Genomic DNA, 25,064 nt, shown 5'->3' with positions numbered 1-25,064 from the left:
GCAGCATTTCTTTTATCTTGTAAAAACAAACAAAAACAACAAAAAACAGACATGCTGTTGAAATTGCACTTCTTTTTTTATATTGAAGGAAAATTCTTAATGATTTCTTACGATAAATCTTCGATTACGATAAATGCTCCAAGTGTTTTGAATAACTTGCTGTTGTTGTTTTAACTGCAGGGTTTTACGCCGTGGCTCTGGGCCAATCAGGAAGAAGCGCACACGACGTTTTGCGCAAAGGCTGCTTGACGTAGCACCTAGGTAGCGATTTGTACGGAAATGAGATGATTACCTTTGGTTCCCTGAATTTCATAAGCAGTAGAGGACTAAAAAGGGATTCATTGGAAAAGTAAGCTGAAGCTGTCTGACTACAAATCATTTTCAAACACCTACTAATTCGTACTACTTTATCTAATAAAAGAACAGCGAGCTTACTCGTTAGCCGCCAGGACAACTAGCTCGCTTACTAAGCTATGACAACAACGAGGCTGGGGACGAAACCCGACTCTCTCTTCAGGTTGACTTTTTTCCTCTTTCTTTTTCTGTTGTTACTACATTATAATTCTATCGTGTACGTGGCAGTGTTTTCACAGAAGCTGTAATTATACGACAAATCTCGGTCAAACGTACAGCTAGCTAGTAAGCGGAATAAAAAGAAAAAAAGAAGTCATCAAAACTAATAAGTCAAGAGAGCGTGTTGTTGGGTGACAAGAAAGCTAATGCTAATGCGTATCAAAGAGAAAGAGCCACGATTTAAATAACCGTAAATGCCGTTTTAAGGATATTAATATCATAATTCAGATTTTCTATAAGGCAGCCATCGGTAATGCCTTCGGCTGTCTGTCTGATGTGGTTATAGATGTTACATCCGCACATTTGCGCAGACTGGACGTTTTGCTGGCGATTTATCGTTATTTGTTTCTGTGAAAAAACCGCAGGCGTACATGTTGTACAACCTGTTGTTTGGCTAGAAGAAACCGCCCACAACAGGTATGATTGATGTTGTTTTGCAGGTGTTGGAATGCACTGTGTATGTGTCTCACTGGTGCAAAGGCTTTGATTTAACCACAGGGTTTATCTCACACAGTTGGCGTCCAGTTAGTAAGGTGCTGTGAATGTGAAACGTTGCTTCTGAATGCAGCATGCAGATGATAAACACCAAGGCGTACTGATTCACAGATTGTCCTCACTAATGACACCTTCTTCTCTCCCTGTCTGACTCTGTCTGATGTTCAGGTCGCTGTTCCGATGAGGAGAGCTAACCTTGTTAGCCCCGTGCATCACCCTTCCTCGCCATGGGAAAGCTCTATCTGCCTACATTCCTCGTCCTGATTTCTCTCTCCTCCTTCGCCCTCCTGCTGCTCATCCTTCTGACCCCTGTCACCCCCTCGCTTCCTTTAGCACCTGCCTCTGATCCCTCACTTTGGCCGTCACCCTCTTGCAGTCCGGGTCAGTCCTGGGCGGTTCGGCTGCACACTGGCCTTGATCACAAGCAAGAAGATGGTGAACACGGTGCTGTGCACATGGATTTCATAGCCAACAAGGTAGAGTACTTCATTCATGCTTTTTAAGAGCTTGTTATTTGCTGTTGTTATTGTAACCATAATAGGCTGTTTCATACACTTGCATTTGAACTTAACACATTTACATTCGTTAGCTTTTCATTTCACCAAACCTTTTAGTTGTTTGCTTTTTGCTCCCTGTTCATCTTCTCTTTTTATCCCATGGTCTCTTATCTATGTAGGGATTTGACGGGGTTTGTTTTAAGGTTCGCTGTAAAAATGCTTTAGAAACAAACGGTTTTGTGAAGCATTCTCACTGCGGTACTTCCCACAGAACTGCATACTGTTAGATCCTTTACGTTTTCCTTTTCTTCTTTTCCATTCACACAACCGATTACATTTCTGAGCAACATATCCATCAGCCAGCCAGTTGTTCGCATAACAACAACTAAGCTACAAACACAAGAGAGAGTTGGAGGACACTGTGACTGGGAACATGTGTTTACTGTGTGTCAGGGGTTTCATGATAATGCTGCAGTTGAAAATTAGAGATGTGATTTTGTTCACTTTTAAGATGCATAACATAACATTACAAGTGACTCATTACTTACATGTTAAGTACCATATACAGAGAGCCGCTAATCTTAGACCGAGGCTTCCTGCAGTTCCTGGTGCTGCTCCTGATTACCTCCAAAACCCCACTAACCAATCACTCCTGCCCACATTAAGAGCACATGCCAGCCTGTTGCAGTTATATTCCAGTAAATCATACCAATAGAGATTCACTTTCATGATTTTCTCATGCTATGTCCTTGCACTTCACTTTTATTTTGACAAAACTTTGACAGTTCCACCAGTGTGGATACACACACACAAAAGGGGGACTTCCTCCAAATGTTATACAATCTATGAAAAGGTTTCTCTGGACCAGCAGTGCCTTACATTAGTCTTACATGAAGGTGGCCATGTTTAGATGCATTGTCCCAGTTTAATTTGCAGTCGTCATCTATGTTCTCTCTTGTCACAGATAGCGGAGCAGGCTGGGCTGCACAACCATGGCCAGATAGGACACCTGGAAGGCCACTACTTGCTGTGCTCTACAAAGCCTGGTGCTGGGTCTGTAGGACGCATCAAGAGACAAGCTGTCCAGCCTGAGGATGTTTTAGCAGGACACCCTCATGTTATGTGGTACTCTCAGGAGAGAGTGCTCAGCCGCTCAAAGAGATCGATGGCCTTCAACGACCCCAACTACCCCAAACAGTGGCACCTGGTGAGGATGCATATGACTGACTGTCTTTATGATGAAATGTGGCATTCACATTTTTAAGTAATTCAGAGGCTGACAATCAATACATATCTTAATTAAAAAGCATTTTTAACTCTAAATTCTATTTTAACAGCTCAATCAGAATGGAATTTAAGCCAGGTAATTTAAATGTGAATCAATGTAACAATCTGTGTGCCACATGACATTTGATATTATTTTTAACGGTTATGCCAAATGCTACGGAGCAATATCAGACAGCTTACCAAGCAGAGAGAAGGAAAGTAAACGTGTTGCCTAAAGTGAGAATGACGTGTAAAGTGAAAAGCTAAATACTGCCGCTCAGCTGATTGTAACCTTTGAGTTTGCTCCTCATTTATAGTTTCCTGTTTTCAGCAATTTATAAGCTTATTACTTTGTTTTTCACAGCTGACCAACATGTGGATACAAAAACACAAAACAGCCGTAGTGCATTTCAAAGCTCTGATTGTCTTCACAGAGATGCTCGTTGTACAATAAGACCCATACTGCCAGATACACCACTTCACCTTTTCTCCCTCTGTTCTCTCGTTTTGATTTTTGTTCTCGTTTTGATTTACCTTGACTTTTCTATTTCCACCTCTTCCTCTCATCCTTTTTTTACTCTGCCTGTTTTTGCAGCACAATGACGTCAGTAAGGGCATGGACATCAACGTGACAGGGCTGTGGGAGCGTAATATTACCGGCCAGGGAGTCACAGTGGTAGTTGTTGATGACGGGGTGGAGCACACCCACCAAGACATTCAACCAAATTATGTAAGTCAAAACTGTCTAAGCAATTTTGTGATTTATTCCTATTGCTTAACAATGGGAACTGGCATGACTTTATTTGTTTTGCAGTGAATCCAGTGTTGAATGACTGTAATTGATACTTTTTTTTAGTCAATTCTGCCAGTGGGCTTTTGTATTATAGTTTAGCAGCTGCAGGCCAGACAAGAATCATCTTGCTGTGGAGAAACTGCTGTGGCAGATTTAACTTTAAACAGCATGTTGTAGATCAGAGGAAAGTTATAAAGTAGAGAGAATGTCACTGTCAGCAAAAGGGAAGCAGTTTTTTGTTGTTGTTGTTTTTTTTTTTTTAACAGTGTAGACAGACTTCAGTCCACACTAGTAGAAAAGTGATCACACAGTGAAGAGAACATTAAAGTGTGAAGTGGATAATAAGAAATTCTAGTTGTAATAGTTTTCTTGATTGTCTTATTACCGATTCTAGTAATTTTTTTAAACTGATTTTATGTCCTCTTAGAGTCCGGAAGGCAGCTACGACCTAAACTCAAATGACCCAGACCCTATGCCTCACCCTGACTTTCACAGCGACAACCACCACGGTACTCGGTGTGCTGGAGAGATTGCAGCTGTTCCCAACAACAGCTTCTGCGCCGTGGGAGTGGCTTATGGCAGCAAAGTAGCAGGTACAGACCGGAAAATCTTGATTTTCTTTTCCGTTGTTAAAATCTGAAGATGACAGAGTTAATTCTGAATTTATCTCATCTGTGACTTGTTGCTTACTTCTAAGGTATTAGAGTGCTCGATGGCCCACTGACAGACAGCCTGGAGGCTATAGCCTTTAACAAACACTACCAAGTTAATGACATCTACAGCTGCAGGTCCGACTGTGTTTCCTGTGTAATTAAGCAGTGTTTTAATATGCTGTAATATCATATTAACAAAGATTCTTATGTTCTTGCTGATGTTGCTCGTTGTGTGTTTTTTAGTTGGGGTCCAGATGATGATGGGCATACTGTGGATGGACCTCATCCTCTGGGCAAGGTGGGATCATCTATTCACAGCACTCTTTGTCCAGCAGAGGGCAGTAAAACACAACAGCTCAGCAGCTTGGACATGTAGAAGACCACTGCAGATTTTCACTTCATGTTTTTGTTGTTTTTTTGTTTTTATGCTAATGACTTTTTTGTTTTCCCTGCTCCACAGGCAGCTCTGCAGCACGGGGTGATTGCAGGCAGACGAGGATTCGGGAGCATCTTTATAGTTGCCAGCGGTAACGGTGGTCAGTACAACGACAACTGCAACTACGACGGTTACGCCAACTCGATCTACACCATTACAGTCGGTAAGACCTGGACATTCTTAGGCGTGCCCGTGCCCGCCCTGTTTCTGCAGGTTTATTTGTGCAGTACATGTGGCGCATGCAAGTAATTTCTGTGTTTGTTTGATGCAGGAGCGGTCGACGAGAAAGGGAAGATGCCATTCTACGCTGAGGAGTGTGCATCCATGCTTGCCGTCACTTTCAGCAGCGGGAGAGGCTCTTTGAGGAGCATCGTAAGTCTCATCAAAACAAAGACAAGTAAAAGAATTAACTGCATGAATAGTGGCTCAACTCAGTTTAGCTTCATTTAGCTGGGTTAATAGTGGCCATGACAGTGGTTTGACACCTTACATGTTTGGTGAAATTCAGACTAGAGGTGTGTGCGTTCTGAACATGACAAACAGCTTTGAATCATGTGCACCATGTGTAAAGAAAGCAACTAGACAGAGATTGACTCAAAGGTGAGTCTTGGCATTCTTCCAAGCGGAGCACAGTTTGTAGACAACTACAGCATTGCGTGATGCTAAATGTAGCAGAAATTTAAAAGATAAATCTGTGGAGGCAGGCTGTTCTGTATCTCCATTCAAGCTGAAATAACATGTTACATTATTGCAAGTGTAATAAAAGGTTCCCAAAAATTGTTACTCTCTCCAAAGCCTCCTTTCCACTAGCACAGACTTGGCTTTGCTTGACTCTGCTTTTCTATTAGGTGGTAGTAGCAGGTACTTTTTTAGTACCTATTAGGCCAGGGTTCCAACTGTTTGCGTTGCATGAAAATGATGTTACGGGACTTTTGTGCTGCTGTGCAGCACCAATGATCACACCCACATTGAAGTGGTGCTCAATTTTAATCAAAAATCACCAAAACCGAGTAAAGTTGAGCCAAGCCGCATAAGTGGCACTGGAAAGGAGACATAAAGTTGAATTGTGTCTAGGTGAGCTGTGAACCTCTTGGCCAGCACACACGTGTGAGCAAGTGAGTGATCGCCAATATTGAAAATCTATATAAAATTTTCAAAAGGGTCGTCTGTTTCTCGCTCTAGATGTTTAAAAACTGTTGTGCCGCATACACTTCACCCTACTGATTAAGCCTGCAGATACCAAACTCACAGATATGACATGCAAACCAGTATGTTTGAGTTCTTTACTGGAAAGGTCTAAAACTGTAGTGATGGGGACAGCTGTTTGAAAGAGCAGCTCCACATCAAGAGCAACAGGGAGTGTTTTCATCTGAAAACTGTGACTAATGTTGACAGGGATAAGAGCCCAGTGAAGCTGCTGACTTATATTTGCTGTTGTTTGTGCATCACCACGGTAACGCAGTTTGGAGCGGCGGATGTCATCGCCTGAGGGAGAAGAGCTTAGCCAGGAGTGGGCTGTGTGATCCACTGCTGACCACAGTATGGTCACAGGCCAAATGCTGTCCAGACGCTGCCTGTTAGTGTAATAGACTCCAGAAACTTACCAAGAACAGCTGCTGTCACCAGTGCTCTGAGTTGGGATTTATTATTGAGTTTATAACATCTGGACAGTCATGAGAAAAAAAAAGGAGTGATATCTTAGGAATTACTTCTGAGCTGTTGGAAGTTTTTGCATCTTGTACTAATGGAGGATTGAAGATATTTTAGGGGCTTCAAATCTCATAAAAAAGTCCCAAATAATAGCTGTGACTAATTAAAACATGATGTTCAGTGTTGGAGATGAAGAAATTCAGTTGTTTGAAATAAATACACCATGACTGTTTCTAAAAGACATGTGGGCCTTATAAAACCTCATATATGAGATAAAAAAAGAGCCCCTAATGCTTTGAACAATGATGGCCACGGTTTGGCAGCATATTTTTTTCTCATGTCTCCATCACATCCTGGCTTTTACATCAGTGTATCTGGTAGATGGCAGCGGTTGTACTGGCAGCATTTGATTGACTGAATGATTACACTTTGCTACCTTTGCTAGGTGTCACCACAAATAGCAGTTATATCGTTGTAGAACAGCGCTTCATTACTGGACATAACTTCAAGGGGCTGCAGTCTGTGTGGCCTTGCCAACAGCTCTAATACCTGTAGTGGATGTTGTAAATAAGGAGGTTGAAAGTTAGAACAAATGACTGGAAGTGTAACTATTTGACATGGGCAATGCATTACCCACTTAAATAGGTGGCACGAGGATGGCGTCCTTCAAGGGATGATAGTAAGAGACTGGTTGATTATTTATTTAGATGTGCTCAGTCTATTTAACAAAGTAGAAGGTAACAAATTAAAGTACTACAACACCTGACTTTCTAGGGGCAAACAGTTCTTTGTTGATGTTGGCTATGTCATCTTTGATCAGTGGGACTAAACGCAAAATACTCATGAACAGTTTACTGGTTACTTTGTTTCCTGTTCACTGTTGTTATGTTTCACAGCTCGCTGAGCTTAGCACTCTGTTGGATTTGCGTGTTAAAGTTTTGGTTCGTTCTTGTTTTCATCAGCTGAGAAATATTAGTTGCTGTTCATGCTTTCATCTCATCTTTGGACTGTTGTAATTTACTCTGTACCTGCCCCAGTAAAACCTCCATGGATCATCTATATCTTGTACAGATTGCTGCTGGTAGGCTTACCAGATCCCCCAATGTTGCTCATCTCACACAGCTGCTGATCTCAATGCACTCACTCCCTATTAAATTTAGAATTCAATGCAAAGTTCACCTTTAGCACCTAAATATATCAGTAAACCTTTGCAGCTATGTGTCACCAGTAGGACTCAGATGTTCTGATCAGGGTTTATTGTCCATTCATAAATCTAGATTCCAAAATTCCCAATTTAAAAAGCTATTTAAACTGGCACTTAGTATTTTATTTTGTCTTATCATCTGTTTCTTTTTTTAATTGTCTGTATTTGATGTGAAGCACATTGTGATTTTATCTTAAAAGGTGCTATATAAATAAAACGCACTTAGTAAATTACTTATTGTGGATCAGCAGACACTGCACACCGGTGGCATTTTAACACAGTGCAACAGAACAGAAGACCAAAATACATCATTTTCTTATCAGCTAAACAGAGAGTGTATTGAAAAACATCCTGCAATACTACCCAAATCCTATCATAACTGCCTTTTTAAAAATATTTTTTGAGACCCAGTACATGTACAACACTGCGCTGTATTTGATGTCCATGAGCAAAAGCAAGAGATCAACAGCTGGGAATAGCTGTTGATCTCTTGCTGTTTGCCCAAGGAGGTGTTAGGATTGTCTGTGCTCTGTCTGTGTATACACATTTTAATCTATACCCTCCTGTGGTTTTGTTGGTTTAACCTCATTCTATTTTACTTTCTTTTATCTTAATATGGCTCTTAAATTCTTCTCTGGGTGTTGCCACCGTCAAATTGTACTCCAATAACTGCACATACAGAGGGCTGAACTCTGGTCACACTTGTTCAAACGGGTCAAGATGGCTTCTTAATAGGATTTGAGGGTTTGATAACAGTTTATATTCGTATTCCTGACAGTTTTTACTGCTGTGACACTGTTTATACTGTGCACAGTTTCTCCAAACTATCCTTCCGACACTCAGCCCATCTGTGTGGTTCTGCAGGTGACTTCAGACTGGTCCATGCAAGGGGGCACAGGTTGTACCGAGGGCCACACTGGTACGTCTGCTGCAGCGCCCCTGGCAGCAGGAATGGTGGCCCTCATGCTGCAGGTCCGGCCCTGCCTCACCTGGAGGGATATCCAGCACATCATCACCTTCACTGCCACCAAAGTAAGCCTGATGAAATTCTGAAACTTGGTTATTACTGTATACACACATACACACATACACACACACACACACACACACACACACACACACTGTGTTCAGATAAACTTCTCTCTTAGGGGCTGCTATATTTTATCTTTGTTTGGATATTGAATTTGTAGAATTAATCTTTCGTGCCTTCTTCTCTGTGCTCTTGGGTTGAAAATGTATATCCACGTTTGGAGTTTGGAGCCTTTTTGTAGTAACATTTGCATTATTTGGTGTAATGTATTTGTCGAGTATCTTTTTGACTAAAGCCCTTTTGAGTAAGTGTTCTGTTGTTCAGCCAATCAGGTCACAATACAAGCTGTTCACAGAATGATTCAAAATGACATGTGAAAACCTGAAAGGTGAAAATGGGATGCAAAGTAAACTAAATGTAGGATCTGGCACACTTTAGCTCACAGTTCTAACAGTGTTTTGAAATCTTCCCTTTTTTTTCAGCAGTGTTTTACTTCAGTGGATAAAACTCAGAGTTATTGGCTTATAAAGGTTTATGGGTCTTCATCGCCGACATATAGAGTGCAATAAAAACAGACAAGATGAGTGATGATTTCAGGAACATGCAGCTACGGTCCAGCCAACCAGGAATCAAACAGAGAACTTTGCCGGAATTGGCTCATTAGTCCCTGTTAAGTCTCCTCAGCACGTGCCTGTCAAGCTCTGCAAGTTATTTTTATTATTAAAGAATTGTGTGTAGATTGTCAGTATATCATGACAAATGTCCCTCACAGCTTCAGTCTTCAGATTGTATTCCTAAATGCTTTACAAAGCCAAATTTTTATTTTTATTTTTTATTTTTGTGTGCATGGAAATTCCTGCTAATTTTCTTTCTGCACTGCCGATATCGTCAGCGTGTGATGTTGAATGCATTTTGGTACATAAGAAGCTCATCTACCCCCATTATTGTTAATTACTCTTCCAGTAATCACAAATAGTAAAGCAATGCTTTGAGTGTTATGAAGGCCAGATAAAGAATCAGCTTTTATATGGATGGGTAAGCCCTGTCCAAACTTACTGCTACTGTATTTACATAGTTACAGGCAGCAGCCAGTTTAGCTAAGAGTCAGAGAGCCTGCCTTTGTCCAGGGGTAACAAAATTTGCCTAAGAGCAAAGCTGTCCCATTACCGTGATAGATCTAATGTATCTCATTTCCCAATACACCTGGAAGTGGTCTCTGTTGTTTATTTTGTCATTTCTGTTGCTCAATAAAAGTATAAACTCGATCTTGGCTGTGTTTGTTTTGACAGTGCGACAGTAGTGCCGACTGGAAGGTGAACGGAGCAGGATTTCATCACAGCCACCAGCACGGCTTCGGTCTGCTCAACGCGTGGAGGCTCGTCAATGCTGCCAAGGTTCACACATACACACGAAGAGACACAGCCACTACTCTCAATAAAGATGTCCACTTCAGGTTAGGCTGAAGATGTCTCTGTTTTCTCTTTCAGGTGTGGGAGTCAGTGCCATTCCTCTTGTCCTATCAGAGCTCTGTAATAAAGGAGGAAACCCCCATTGTGATCTATCCCGATGAGCTCATCCTTACTTGGGAAGGTAACCCTGCCTCAGTGTCTACTCTTCTCTCTCAGCTCTTTACTGGACATTTACTTGTCAAGTTTACACACTGCACTCATGTAGCTAACTCCCTCTGCCCCTCCCTCTCTGCCTGCCTGCTCCTCAGACAGGCTGCCTGTCCATATTTGGTAATGTTCTCTTTGTTTGTGAGTTCCCTTGGCGATTTTTTTTTTCCAGATTTTTTTGCAGTTTTTTTCCATTTTCTTCATTTTTTTTCTGATATAACTACTTTAACATTTCTCACTATTCATTTTGTTCCTTCATCACTTCTCACCGCTCTGAATCTCTCACATTCAGCTATCTGTGTATGTAATCTCTCCCTTGTACAGTTTTTTCGCATATGGTGACCTCATTCTAGCAGTAACATTTCCTTCTCCCTCATCTCCTCCTCTCCTCCCTCGATCTGTATCTTCCCTCTTTTATGGGCTTGTTGATTTCAGGAATACAGCCAGATGTGTGTGCGTCTGTGTGTGTGCGCACAAAGAGCTGCTGACAGTTAAAGAGCTGCTATACTCCACATTTTCTCCTTTAAGCGTTGTTTCAGTCAGTATTGGTTGGGGCTCTTTTTTCTTCATCATTGACGCTGTTCAGACCTGCCCGTCACACTACTTGGTATTTGTTGTGGTAGTTTCTATGTGTTTTGGCTGACTCACTAACGCGCCTCCCCTTAAGCTTTTCAAACTTTCTTCTTCCCATGTGAACATTTTATCCACTTGTAAGCGCACACTGCAACTTGCTCTGACCTGTTCATGGCCAGTCACATCCCTCAGGTTTCATCAGCCCAGCTCAGGGCGAGTGGGTGACGTTAGTTTACAGACAACTTGAGTTTGACTTTTCTGAGGGAGAGAGGATGCGTGGGAGCTCGTAGTTTCACGTTCCTGTGGAGAATAGAGGTTTTAGGTTGCTGCGAGGTGAAGGAACGCCAGCGAGTTAGTTGTAAAAGAGAAACACGATGGTAAAAGCTCACAGCTGCTGCGTCATCACATTCTAACCCAGAGCAGTCATTTAGCAGAGTTGGTTTGTGTGGTATACTCAAACCTGTCATCTCAGACAAAAGTTTGGATTGAAAAAAAAAAAAAAAGTCTCAACAATCTTACATCATTTTTATAGCTCCACACTGAATTTATTTAGCTTGGCCTAAATGTGCAGCCCAATGACAAAGATATAAAAATACCCATCATCTGCTTATTTAGAAAAGCATGCAGTCTTTTATCCCAGGATACATCTTTATCTTCATGTGTCTTCCCTTCTTGAGCTATGAGCACAGGTCAGCAGCGTGCTGTCTGGAGTTTATTACGCAGTCACCACCGCACCCTGTTTATTGAATGCATATCATGTTTCTTTAAAAACTCCAGTGAAAACCACTGCCAGACCAGTGCATTCATGGAAAATCTTCCAAAATCTGAAGTTGATTTGAACTCTGAGCTGTCAGAGCTTCTAGCATTTAAAACCTTTCTCCAAGCTTCTCTAATCTCTTTGTCCTTTATTTCATTTCCCCTCTACAGTCCTGCTCTCCTTTCCTTCTTACTTTCCTCTTCTCCACTTGTCTCCTTGTCCTTGCTGCCCCTCCCGATCATTCCCTTTTTCTCTACATCTGTTCCATGCCTCTCCATCTTACCGTCCACACCTCTGTTTACACGCCTCCTCCTCTCTCCTTGGGCCCTCTGCGTCCTTCCCTGCCCTGAGGATGTGTTCAGCCCTACATGGTCAGATAGAACCATGGCCCATTAGCACTCAGAGCCCAGGAAATACCGAGAAATTGCCAGACACTTGCACTGGGAGGGCAAGAGGTGGTCAGGAAGACTCACTGATAACAGATTCAAGTCTGAGGGAAGATTGAAATTTTAAAGTATAGTGGTTTTTATTGTATTTCTCTGTTTTAAAGTCTCTCCAGATTAGGATTGATTTTATTCATTAGCTAAACTCTAATTGTTTTTAAAGGAAATGTTATTTGGTTTGTCATAATGGCAGCAAAGAAGTTTTACTGAAATAAAGTTTTGTAAATAATAGGACGAGTAGAAAATTGGATTCTTATCACCACCGTATTGTGAAGCAGCACTTAAAATGAAGCTAATGAGCCCTGAAATAGAAACTTAAACATGCATTCAGAATGATTTCAAGCATATTCACATACTCTTCATTGTTTACAAGGTTAGAATAAAGGGTCAAACTGTCAAACATACAAACAGTGAGCCGCTCTCTCTCCTCTCCATCAGTCTCTGCTGCCGACCTGAGACAGTCTGGAATGGAGACCCTGGAGCATGTGGCCGTGACCGTGACAGTCACCCACCCTTGCCGTGGCAACGTGGAGTTCGTGTTGATCTGTCCCAGTGGTATGACATCAGTCATCGGGGCTCGCCGTGCCATCGACAGGTAGTTTCTTTCTTTAAGCTTTGTGACACAAAACTTAGTGGAAAATGGTAATTGTGAAACGTACTCACGTTTAAGGTTTCTAATGTATGTCAAGATTGCACTGAAAAATAGTTTGTGCTGCAGTCTAATGTAGCTGTGTGTGTTTTGTGCTCATAGAGATAATTCAGGCTACCAGGACTGGACTTTCTCCACTGTGCGCTGCTGGGGAGAGAGAGCCCAGGGCCTCTACACCCTCAAGATCTCTGACCACAGTGAGTTTCTGCCCTGCTTACAGCTAGACTCGTTTGGGCTTTTAAATTTTTTTTATTTGATTGGCTCTTCATCATGACCTCCTCACTCCACTTTTTCTGTAGAAGATGAATCTTCTGACCAGTGTGCCGCTGTGGGAGTCCTGAAGGAGAGGAAGTTGACTCTGTATGGTTCATCTATGATGTTCAGCGAGGTCAAGGAAAGAAAGAGGCAAGAACTGATACAGTCAGCGTAACACTTTGGCAATAAATTAATTCAAACCCAGCCTGAATGCAGATGTTAGGAGTGAACCAGTGTTTTTACTAAGATGTTCTGTGAGTTTGATGGGCTGTGCATCGATTGACAGGCTGGTGGAGGAGGCAATGAGTGGGAGGTATCTCCACAGCAACTTCTCTCTGCACTGCCCTCCAGGCCTGGACCTGCCTCCAGAAATCACCAAGCCCTTCACGTCCAACAACCTCAAGGTAAACAACGCGGCGTTTACGTTGCACACTCAGACAAGCCGCGCCATGGTTACCATGCTGTTGCCCACTGTGTGGTTCAGTCTTTTGAGTTCTCTGCGGACTGTGTTCATTTTCTCCCTGGGGAGGTGATGTGTGTTTGTTGTTGTTGTTTTTTAACATGTTTCTTGTACAACTTTCATGGTTTTAACCATCAATCAGGGAAGTGATCATAAAGTCTCCAGTGATTAAATATATCCTCAGGCCTTCATCTTTCTTATTTAGCTAAGATGTGTGTAACTCAACTTAGCAGTAGGATGGTGGACATGTGAGAGGGTAACTAAAATCTGTGAACCCCTGGACAAAACAGTATAAACAAATCAAGTATTGATTAATTAACCTTTCAGCTAACCTTTAGGTGTGTGCTCTTTCTCCTTTTCCATTCTTTATCAGCTCCCTTCCTTTGCACTTTACCAGCACATTCAGCTATCACTGATCACTGATTGACTCTTCCTGTGGTTACATTCCTTGTCTCTATAACCTGTGTCCTCCTCTTCCAGTTCATGCTGTTGCTTGGCTGTTTTGCTCTCTTCTGGTCCCTCTACTACACATTGGAGGTCATGATGGCCCACGTAGACTTCAGGGTCCTTCTCTGCTTACCCAGGAGACAGGGTGGTCACCGGGGCACGAGGGGGCGACAAGGGAAAGGAGTGGAGGAGGCAATGACTGGGGATGAGGACTGGGAGGTTGAGGAGCAGGACTCAGGGGTGGAGTTGCAGGCAGTGCTGGACTCTGATGTCAAACAGCCGCTTGCCAGTGGGGAGTGGCTGGCAACATAGCACTGAGCCAGAGGAAGGGCTAAAACCATCACACTGTTAGTCCTTATAGGACCTCTCAGGCTTACACCTTCATTTCGCCACTCGCCCACTTAGCCTCCCACACTCAGCTTCCAGCAGTGATGTTGGAGGGTCAAACCAGTGCACTCTTGTCCTTCTTTGCATTCCCCTTAAGAGTGGCCTTCAATGTGTTTGTGCTGCACGTAAAGGTGTGTAGCTTGTGCACATCCCCTTAATAAAGGTGATCGCATTTTTTCTGCGATCTCTTTAGACATGGAAGAAAAATTTGGTATGAAGGTTAAAATTCCTGTAAAGTTAATGCACAGGTCTGGTACGACCATCAGATGGACCTAACAGGGTTTCTGGTTTAATTACATGTGTGAAAGTGTTCATTTGCTCATATATGTTTAAAATGTAACCCCAAAGAAGAGCTTGATAGGATACAATACACCTGTGGAAGTAAGAACTGAGATGTGCACTTAAAAAAAGAAACAGGTGTGAAAGTGTGTGTGTGGGCGTGTGTGGTGACCTGAGCGATTGTGCTTGTGATATGCAAGGTCTTCCATGGAAAAAGTGACCTATGGTAAAATGTGAGGCTTCAAGTGGGTACTGTATTTCAATAAAAAGATTGCTTTTCAAGGGAATTCCTTTATGCATTTATTTTTTTAAGCCTGGTGTTGTTTTCTGTGGCTTATCAATCTACTACTGATAATTACAAATATAATAAAAATACAAACTTGAAATGGGATTTTTGCATTGTGGGATTTGCAAATCAGTTTTTTATAAAGTATAATATATAGACGATGTGTGCCTGCTGTACAGATGTACTATGCTGATGGTGTTTTTACAGTGCTTTTTTTTTAAAGACTGTATTAAAGAAGTATAATTTTTTAATGTAAAGTGTTTGGAGTGATATTGAAAACCATTGCTGTGCAAGTCACAGGCAGGTTCAGTAATAATAAACAATGGTTGATTAAGTTTTCTCTTTGACTGATTTTTCTACTTTTAAAATAGTTTTTAAACCAAGTTCACACAAGCACACACCTCCAGTGAGTCTCCTGTAGGAATAAATTAATCTAGCATGGTAAATGTATGTGTTGAGTAGTTTTAAAACATTTTTTAATCCAATATGTTATTTGAATTCAGTAACTGACTACATTTCAAGGTCATCTGAAACAATCCTGGGTATGGTTACAGAGGTTTTTAGTCTTCTATTATGGTAACAGTTGCAACATTAACTTTGACTAACTGGCACTAAACACAAAAAATATCATGGATACAAAATAAAGCAAAAACAAAGAAAAATTAACCAATGGGAATGCTGGAACATAGCAATGTCTGTCCAAACATTCAAATGTCAAATCTCAGAACTGCCGGAAGACGACTGTTTTCCCGTAAAGTAAGACTTTCCCATTTTTGAAGTCTTTAATGTCGACGCTTACACGCCTACAGATAAAAATGTGATAAGTGTCCCCCGTGCCATGCTTTGTTAATCTGGATCATGTAAACATGCATGCATGCAAGTTGGTGCATGGGTTGTTTGAAATATTAGTTGGAGAGATCCCACCCCATTTTCCAACAAGGGAAGCCTTAAAGAGATGGAAACAAAGTCAATTCAGAGATGTATTTCAAAGTCATTATTTAATAAGACAATGTACAAAAATATGAGCGCTGATACAGCAGGCGCAGCCATGTGGGATGTGTACTTGACACGGTAGCAGTAAAAATGAGCATTGGTGCAACATGGTTGTGCTTGTAAATTTGAGAAGAACGCTTTACGGCATGTAAACGAATTCGAATTTCTGTCAGAACCCATCAAAATTCAGGGAGGCAGATGCAACATGACTTCCTTATTGAAGGAAAGACCGGATCAGCTATTGGTATGTGTAAGGTTTTTGTTTGGTTTAACAAGACACTTTTTGGTCATTTTTTATGGCTACAATTGCAGCTTAAGACTACAAACATTCAGTTGTTACTAGTCCGAAGACAAAGCATAGTTGAACCCTGCATTGATCACCAGTGCGAGCATGTAAATAAGGGCTCTGTGACAGTTACTAAGTTTAGGGAGGACCGAAGGGTGTAAGAGATCGTAACAAGCACCAGAGGTTTTGGTTAGAAGAGGGGCTAAAGAGGTTTTGGGTACTGATGCAAGTGCTGCTCGCTGCAGACAACAGGTTCAGCTCCATCTCTCTGAAGTTGGAGTTAGGATAGTGGCATGGCTGGACCTGGAGATGGAGTTGGACCAAGCCAGCGGCTCTGCAGTGAGCGCCCTTTCCACTGGCGGCTCAGTGACTTTACAGGATCTGTCGAGGTCTTCCGTAGCTCATGCCCTCCTGACTGGCTCCCTTATTGGAGCCCATCTGTAAGCCAATCACATTTTTGCCAGCCTTCAGCTGCTCGTCGCTGAAGTCTCGCTTGTTCTCCTGTGCCTTCCTGCAATGCAACATTGCAGTGTCACAAAAAGGTGCCGGAGTCATTGTGTTAACAGGGGTCTGTTTAATTTTAGAGGACTCACTTGAAGAACCAGTTGGGGTCTCCTTTGTATGTGCCTTCATCCTTGGTAACGGCCAAGCTGCCCAAAGCTGACAGGGTCCTCTGCACCGCTGCCAAGTCCTTACCTGTCCCAACACACACAGTATTAACAACAGCATCAGTCAAAATATCAAATATCAATCTCTGAAAACTAAAACCAATATGTGGAAACAACCAAAACCTGCAGTTCCTCTAATGACCACTTGTGGCAACACTCTGAAAATAACACGTGGAGGCTACATTCATTAACAAAAAAAAAAAACAAAAACCCATCTATGGTTGCACCATACAATCCAAGTGCCTAAACCCTCCACCATTAAACAATCCTGAGAGCATGAAACCTGTCTGACCTTCCCAAAGGTCCACGGTCTGGAACATGTCGGTCTTCGTGACGCCGTACTTCTCGGCAGCGTTGAGGAACTGGGAAATCTGTTCCATCTGCTTGAAGGCCATGGGCGAGCTCTGAATCTTCTTCACAGGTTTCTCGCCGGCAAACAGACTGTTAATGAGCTCGCTCAAGACCTGGAGAGAAAAAACGAAACCAAAAAGGAGGGTAGAAAGGGGAGGGCAGTTAAAGGGAAGAAGAAAGGAAGGAGAAGCACAAATAAAAGATTTTTATCTTAAAGCAATTTCTAGTAGAAAACATCCGGGCAGCTTGTCCACTCACACATCCGTCCTTGAGCCAAGCCTGGAAGCCCTGTTTGCCGGGCTCTGGCTTCCCCACACCAGAGCCGCACTGACGGCTGATCCACTCCACCAGAATCTGCTCCAGCTCTGGGTCGTACTTGCTGTCGATCTTGTCCTGGACCTGCCGACTCAGGCCGTAGGATGGACCTTTGTTAGCCATGCCGACACCCTGGGGCAGGCGAGAGAAGTGAAGTGAGGGATGGAAATGAACGAGAAACACATGCCTTCAAAGAAAAAGGGCTAATGTGTAGTTATGATCCCTTGATGTCACGTAATAATGGGGAGTTCAGTCTCCCTGATCTTAGTCTTACCTGTGATCTCGACCTTTTTATCAAATATTGTCACTTCTATCCTTGTCCTGCATATGCTTTTCTACCTATTCCATTCATAATAGTTGCTTTTAGCAGCTCACATGTTTGCACTGCAGTATCATTTAGATTGAGTCTAAAGCATATGCAGAAACATGCATAGGTGTGCAAAGAATTTAAATAAAGCCACATTTACTCGAAAACACACATACACCTCCTCCTGACTATATGCTGTAATCATGATACACCAGTACAAACATTAACACCATGCATGTCAGAAGCGTGTATAGAAGCGTAAATGCTCAGCATTCAGTAGAATTATAAACCTTCCCAGGAGCACCAGCAGTAACAGTGCTGCGTCTCCCAGTGCAAACCATTCAGCCCCGTCAGGATGAACGGTGTGCAGAGGGAGCTCGCTATCAGCCAGCTGATTTTTGCATATGTTCCTCTGTAATGCCAGCACACACACACACACTCTTTCTTTCTCCCTCTCTCTTTTTTTTGGCTTTTGCTTTGCTCCAACGCACAAACACACATACAGCCAGCACTTGTTTTTTGTCTTTTTTCCATTTTATGCTTCTGTATTGCCTTTGGGCCAACAGCCAATGAGTGCAAATGAGTGCAAAAACTCATATCAAAGTGCTGTCTGCACCATCCAACCTTTGTTGCCATCTTGATGTCAGGTCACGTCAACTTCCCTGTTCCTGGAGAGGTTTAAAGTCGAAACATTGAAAAGGTTAAACTTCTCCGCTGGCTGGAGGAGAGACTTGTTTCTGGCACAGGGTGAGGAATGCTGTTGTTCTGTTTTTACACAATGCACAAGTTTTTCTGATTGGATTCTTTCCACTGTAGTAGAGGCCTGTAGGGGTCACTGACAGAAGATAAAGTTGGGACTAGACTTTTTTTTCTTAAAACGTTCCTTTCTTTCACATTCCCCTTATTTTCATTTGCTCATTTATTCTTTCTCACTAAATGATTTGTGAGGCATGGAGACCTGTAATGGAAACAACGTGCAAACACAATACTGGCACATTCCCACTTTTGGAATATTCAGCCTACTTTTAGCTCCATTTTTTGTTTTTTCAGTTTTAATTTCACCCGTCTCCTACTCGTTGCTGGACATGCAGCTGATGAGTGAGCCAGTGTAGCTGTGTTTATGTAAATTACAGATTATAGGCAATCTATGAGTACTTTATGGATTTTTACATTACATTTCAATGCAATTCCTTATTTTAGTTTAGTTTAGTTTAGTAAAGGGATAAAAGAAATGTGGATTTTTTTGGTGTCGTGGATATGATAAATAAAACCATTGTACCATTGTACGAGTACATATCCCCCATGTCTGCGTATTAGAGGCTGAATGCCAAAGAAGTGAATGGCTCCCGGCCCAGAATGTCCAGAGCTCGTTACCTCCAGCCCAGTTTCATATTCTCTGCATACTCTGTGGTGCTTTTCCAGACCACAGGAAACCAAACACACATGCTGGGGAGCACGCTCACTTACTTACAACCGCAAGTTCAGATATTATATCTCTTCCTCACACACACACACTCATACCTCTCGTTATTCGGCCTGACATTCGTCATTATATAATTATTATTTCAAAGCAATGTGTCTCTGGTATAACTACAACCTGTCCTTTTTTTTTTTCCCTTTTTAAACACTGGCCCTCCTGAAACACTCTGTGGGCTTTGACCACGAATCCTTCACGCTACACTTTTTTTTTTATAGGAAAAGTAATAGACGGCATCTTTACCACACTGTGCACTCAGTGCCTTCTCCCACCACGAAGAGGAGAAAGTGTGCACTGCATAACAACCAAACAAAGCTTATATAATCTTTTTTTTGGAGGTTAAGTAAATCCATTAAGGCCTAGTCTCTATTTTTGGTATTTATGTGCGTCCAGGGGCCTGATGTTGTGTTTGGGACCAGGCCCAGGTCCAATAACTCAGGGTTATCTGCTAAACAAGCTTCTGTGCTGTCTGGCTGCTTCTGCTTAATTCTGCTGCATGGGGAGTTTTTCATTTATAGCTACTTCTAATGCTTTGTACTGTAGAAAGAAAAGGATGGAGATTTTTGTGTAAGAGCAATATGGCAGTATGAACATTAAAAAAAATCACCAAAGATGGTCAAAACCACAGATTTGAAGTAAAGGCGAGCCTCAAATACCTCTTCTCAAAACTCCCAAATTGCTCTATCCCACAGTCATGACTTCATCACCTCAGTCCCTCAGTCCATCCATCTCTCCCTCTCCTGTGTTTTCCCCCCTCTGTTTCTCTATCACCATGGCAAATGTGCCTAATGCCAGAACAGGAAACCAGTTTGAGGGCTGTGGCAACTGCGGCAGCCCGAGGGGACGTGGCATCGGACGGCCTCGCCTCCTCTACAGTTAACCAGCTAACCGCCATCTAATGATTTGTATGAATAAGCTGTGGGGTGCTTGTGCAAGCGGCGCGCGCTCTAATCCTTTTGTTTCTTAGCTTTTCAGAGAGTCAGGATTTGGCGTAAATCAGCTGAAGTTTGGGCTGGACATTGTCATCTGGCTGAAGGATGCCATCCCAGATGGATGATGTACTGGTTTTATTTTATTTTTCCAGTTTATTCCAGGGGCACAGAAAAGTTTACTCTGACCTGCCACTTTCTGAAAGCCCTTTGCAGTTCTGATCATTCTGACAAACTTTACAACAGTTGTACGTCTGATGTACTTCTAGTGACTGTGTCATGTGAGCACTGCTGTCCGGCTCACAGCAACTATGCGCTCTTACAAAGACGTGATCAGCCCCTGGCTTCTATAAACCTCTGCTGTGTTTATGTGCTGCTGCTGGATTGGCAGCGCAGATAGTGTTATCTCCTCCTGTTGCTGCTGTTCAGAAACTCAGCTACCCACTGGTACTCCTTCCCCTCCTCCTTCCCACTGCTACTGCTGGCTGGCTTTACTGGAATCACTGGGTGTGCTGCCATCTTTGATGATTTGCTCATTATCTTCTCTCCAAATACTGCTCCACATCAGGCACCAGCTTCATAATGTATTCATAAAGACAGATGGAAAGTTTGGACAGCTCTGTATCCTCATTATATAATGAGCTCTGTAACTCATTACGCCTTAGAAGCCCATGTATGGCAGTGGATCATTTGCTTGTACAAATAAAACTATGCAGATATGTAGATATATGCAACGCTGTCTGGCTTTTATGTCCTTTCAGTGTAAGGAAAAAATTATCAGCCCTCAAATAAGATATGCACCGCATTACAGTTACACAGTGAGTTTATTTGCACAAAGTTTTAAGTTACGTATATAAAACGGGACAACCGGGCTTCCCGTATGAAAACAGCAGTTTTTAATGAAGATTAAAAGCAGCTGTACTCGATCACGTGCAGATATTTGCAAACTTTTATTCAGTCAAATGCGCAAAAATCTTTAGGAAACCTGATAGTCTCTGCATACGTCATAAACCACTGGTGCGTATGGATGTTTGAGCTCCCATCTGCTCCTGGATCTTGCATGCAAACAGCCTCTTTGACCTCCGAAGGATGAAATTAGTCGTATTCTGTATGTATTCCTTTTGATATGAATTTAACACCCCGCATCTGACCATCATCAACCAGGCAACCATCACTTCCAGGAGTTTTACAAGGGAAAAAAGACAAGCATACTCACTGTGTGAAGCAATAGGTGAGTTCTCCGCTGGTGAAGGCGTGAGTGTGGATGCTTGACTGAGTGTTTGTATATGCTTGGCAAGGGACCTCCCTCTCAAAAATGCCGGCTTAAAAGGAGCAGATGAGGCCAGATGACTTCACTCCTCTACTGAGAGAGTGAGAGAGGGTGGAGGAAGGAGGGAGCAACGAAAGCCAAGAATGAGGGCGAGTGAGAGGGGTAGAGGGAGGGGAAAAAAAGGAAACTTCATCCTTAAAAGGGCATGGCCTTTCAGCAGCTCCCTCTCCCTCTGCCTGTTGCGTCTCTTCCCCTCACGTCTAGTCAGAACGCCCAGCCTTATTTGGGTACGGCTGTTCCACGCAGAGAGGAGAGAGACGGCAGCATTGGTTTGGTCGGCGAGAATTCCCCAAATAGTTTCGCCGCATCGCTCTTCGTTCAAAGTGGCAGCAAGATGGCGGAGGGAGAGGATGGAGGCTGGAGGGAAGCGGGGAGGAAGGGTGATGGGATGGAGGTGGAAATAAAAGAGAGGAAGTGACTATTGGATGTGGGGGAAATAATTAAAGTATTGTTCTATACCACTGTAGGGACTGAGCAGTGTCAAAAGTGACTCTATTTCCACATTTTTGTACGCTGAGGAGCGAAGGAGGAGAGGAGAGGAAAGGAGAGATAAACAGGATGGGAGTAAGAGAAAGTCATCAAACTTTGAGACAGAAAGCTCCATGTAAGTCCAGGGTGCGTGCATAGATCCCACCACAAACAGTCATGACATTTCCATAACTTCCTTTCCAGTACAAGCACATTTCAGCATGATACTCCTGTGTGCATATGAGAATTCAAACGTATAGTTACAAACTCTCTGTGAAGCTGGACAGATCACAGAGCGAGAAGCTAGTTCAGACCACTCCTACATAAAACAAAGCATCTATTCATACTGACAGTGACAAAGTTACACTCTTAACCCACATTTAATAAACTCTGCCAGCTGTCATACTTTATGTTTTGTCCACGTACCTGATAGAAGTAATGAACATCTGCCTCACAATCACTTTGTCGTGTTATAAAACATCTCTCTTATGATCATTTGTTTCCATCTTTAGAACTCTAATATTCAAGTTACATGACTTTGATCTTCTCCTTTAATCCTGCTTCCATAAGCTGTAAAAATAAAAGGAGAGCCAGATGTTTCTGTGTGCTTCCTCGTGTGTTTTATTGGGTGACTATGAGATATGAGGTATGTTAGTCTTTGATAGATGAAGACGACGTAAAATGGCAAAATGAAAACGAATCAAACGCAGAAAAGAAATGCACAATGTCTCATATGTGTTTCTTTGCACATGTGTCAGCGGTGTAGGAATAAATCTTCCACACATAGCTGTGTGGTTGGTATTGGTGGTTTTTGTGCTTTGTGCGTAATCACATTACAGTTACTAAGCTAGCAATGATATTATTAAAGCTTGATAGAAATGTAAAAAATGTGCAGGAAAACAGCTAAAATTGCAAACAGCACCCAGGCCAGAAACAACTGCTGACAACAGGACAGCTACTGCTAGCATGCATCTACAAATACAGCATGCTAACACAAAGCTAGCAGCTTGTGGTTTTCGCTTTTGCTCACACTCGAGCGCAAAAATCTTTCTTAAAAAAGAGTGCTATGGAAGTGTAGGCATCACCCTTTGAAAATGTACCAACTCATGTGTATTTTTTACATATCTAGTAATATGTTTGTATAAATGACTTTTCATTGAGTAATACTCCCTGTACCAAACCCCAGACCCAGTAGTACTTGGCGCTATCCCAGTAGGTAGTGCCCAGTTCCTTAAAAGGACGACTTGAAGCTGATTCCAAAAGTGAGTCAGTCCCCCTACACCCCAAAGTAAAAAGCTAGGCTGCAGCAAAAATAAATACTTGTGCTAAATTCTGCATCCTAACCCTTCAGGGTGGGGATTTTTTCTACGTTACCTGTTTAAATAGAGGTTTAAAGTTGTGTGTTATCAGACTTGAGCATGCTTTAAGTGATGGGGTCCTGACTCAGCCTCTGGCTGTCTGCAGGGAGTCAACTCAGCGTCACTGGTATCTCCAACGTGTTTGTAGTGATAATCAGAGATAGGCTGATGGCGTTTTTTTGGTTTGTTTTGCATATTTTGTTTTTCTTTCTAAGAACTACAAGTGAGATCATATATCATTTATACAATTTCCTCCGTACTGCAGTAAGTTATGGGATCTTCTCTCACTTTAACGACTAAAAATAAAGTGCTCTGCTACCACAAAGAGATGCAAATACAATTCTGTACATTAGTGAATGAAATACTCAGATGCAACTGAATGCAGACTTTCAGCCTTAATTTACTAGGTTGACAAATGAAATAACCAAAGATAAAATGTTCAATACTTTTGTCATGCTTCTTTGGAAATCCTTTGCTGGCAATGACAGCCTAAAGTCTTGAACTCATGGACATCACCAGATGCTGGGTTTCCTCCTTTTTAATGCTCTGCCAGCCTTTTACTGGAGAGGCTTTCAGTTGCTGTTTGTTTGTGAGCCTTTTTGATGATGATCTTGATTTCATCTGTCCAATGAATGTTTCCCAGAACTGTGCTGGCTTTTTTTTAGATGTCTTTTAGCAAACTCCAATCTAGCCTTTGTATTCTTGAGGCTTATGAGTGTCTTGCACCTTGCAGTGAACCCTCTGTATTTACTTTCATGCAGTCTTCTCTTTATGGTAGACTTGGTTATCGATACGCCTATCTCCTGGAGAGTGTTGTTCACTTGGTTGCATGTTGTTAAGGGGTTTCTCATCACCATGGAATTGATTCTGTGATCATCCACCAATGTTGTCTTCAGTGGACTTCCAGGTCTTTCTGCATTGCTGACTTCACCAGTGCTTTCTTTCTTTCTTTCTTTCTCAGGATCTACCAAACTGTAGATTTTGCCACTCCTTTTTTCTGTTTTCACAGCTTAAGGATGGCTTGTTTCACCTACAGTGAGAGCTCCTTTGACCGCATGCTGTTGGTTCACAGCAAAATCTTCCAAATGCAAGCACCACACCTCAAATCAACTCCAGGCCTTTTATCTGCCTAATTGAAAGCTTTAACTTTGGCCATTTTGCCTTTGTTGGCATCTTTAAAATATCATTTTTAAAATCTGGCAGTTTGATTAAGTTTGTTGTTATCGCCATTATTGTTGTGGTCTCTGTCGTTAAACTTTGATAAACTTTGTGTATTCACTCACAGTGAAAAAACTTCCACAGTAAAGACAGATTCAGGGGAGCATTTTAATCCAGTATCACATAGCTTGTACTGTTTTGGTGCGAGAAATTCCAGCATTTTATTTGAGTGTCTCTAATTAGCACTTTCCTAAACAAGCTAGCTAGCATTAGTGATCCATCCTCTTGTGTTAATGTGTTCATTGCAAGGTCTAAAAACCAGTAACACCTCACACGTCAGTGTCTGCAAACAATTTAGATAAAATGTGTGTCATTAAGAGCAGCTGCTTGTTCAGTCTGGCTTAAATATTCACCATTATCAGGAATTTAATATGCCATGAGTGAGCCTGTTATCTCTGTTTCTGTGGTCAGAAATGAACTTTGACCTTAGTTTGATAATAGAATGAGACCGTTCTCATTCCCAAAGCGTAACATACCGATGATTTGTCACGTCCCGAGGCATTACATAGGAACGCGAAAGGTAACCTTCTGCGTCCCTGTGATATGCCCCTGATAGTGGATAGAATCCAATAGAATGATGCTCCCGGCAGTAACACACGTTCCAGCCGTGGATTC

General features: G+C 42.2%; 2 protein-coding genes across 5 annotated transcripts; one reads left to right on the top strand and one right to left on the bottom strand.

Moving 5' to 3' along the window:
* The first annotated feature begins 215 nt into the window (after window positions 1–215).
* On the top strand, window positions 216–16,237 carry pcsk7 (proprotein convertase subtilisin/kexin type 7). 3 transcript variants are annotated; one of them, XM_005454321.4, is made up of 17 exons: window positions 216–349; window positions 1,237–1,544; window positions 2,530–2,772; window positions 3,427–3,561; window positions 4,052–4,217; window positions 4,322–4,412; window positions 4,521–4,575; window positions 4,738–4,876; window positions 4,985–5,085; window positions 8,432–8,599; window positions 9,887–9,991; window positions 10,085–10,187; window positions 12,425–12,581; window positions 12,738–12,832; window positions 12,935–13,040; window positions 13,177–13,294; window positions 13,831–16,237. In XM_005454321.4, the coding sequence occupies exons 2-17, from the start codon at window positions 1,296–1,298 to the stop codon at window positions 14,107–14,109; spliced, it is 2,310 nt and encodes a 769-aa protein (XP_005454378.1). In that variant the 5' UTR covers window positions 216–349; window positions 1,237–1,295; the 3' UTR covers window positions 14,110–16,237. The 3 variants fall into 3 exon arrangements, with proteins under 3 accessions (XP_005454378.1, XP_005454377.1, XP_019223218.1); XM_005454320.4 differs by having other exon boundaries at window positions 218–517; XM_019367673.2 differs by lacking the exon at window positions 216–349 and adding an exon at window positions 1,038–1,106.
* On the bottom strand, window positions 15,729–21,461 carry tagln (transgelin). 2 transcript variants are annotated; one of them, XM_003449327.5, is made up of 6 exons: window positions 21,292–21,461; window positions 18,294–18,337; window positions 17,306–17,494; window positions 16,989–17,160; window positions 16,622–16,724; window positions 15,729–16,539 (listed from the first exon to the last, which is right to left on the bottom strand). In XM_003449327.5, exons 2-6 carry the CDS (start codon window positions 18,303–18,305, stop codon window positions 16,401–16,403), a joined length of 615 nt encoding a protein of 204 aa, XP_003449375.1. In that variant the 5' UTR covers window positions 18,306–18,337; window positions 21,292–21,461; the 3' UTR covers window positions 15,729–16,400. The 2 variants fall into 2 exon arrangements, with proteins under 2 accessions (XP_003449375.1, XP_003449374.1); XM_003449326.4 differs by lacking the exon at window positions 18,294–18,337.
* Between the last annotated feature and the right edge of the window lie 3,603 nt (window positions 21,462–25,064).

Source organism: Oreochromis niloticus, linkage group LG14, assembly GCF_001858045.2.
Source record: "Oreochromis niloticus isolate F11D_XX linkage group LG14, O_niloticus_UMD_NMBU, whole genome shotgun sequence".
In the NCBI taxonomy this organism is placed as follows: domain Eukaryota; kingdom Metazoa; phylum Chordata; class Actinopteri; order Cichliformes; family Cichlidae; genus Oreochromis; species Oreochromis niloticus.
Note: the sequence above shows the minus strand (reverse complement) of the source record. Positions and strands in the feature narration are given on the sequence as shown.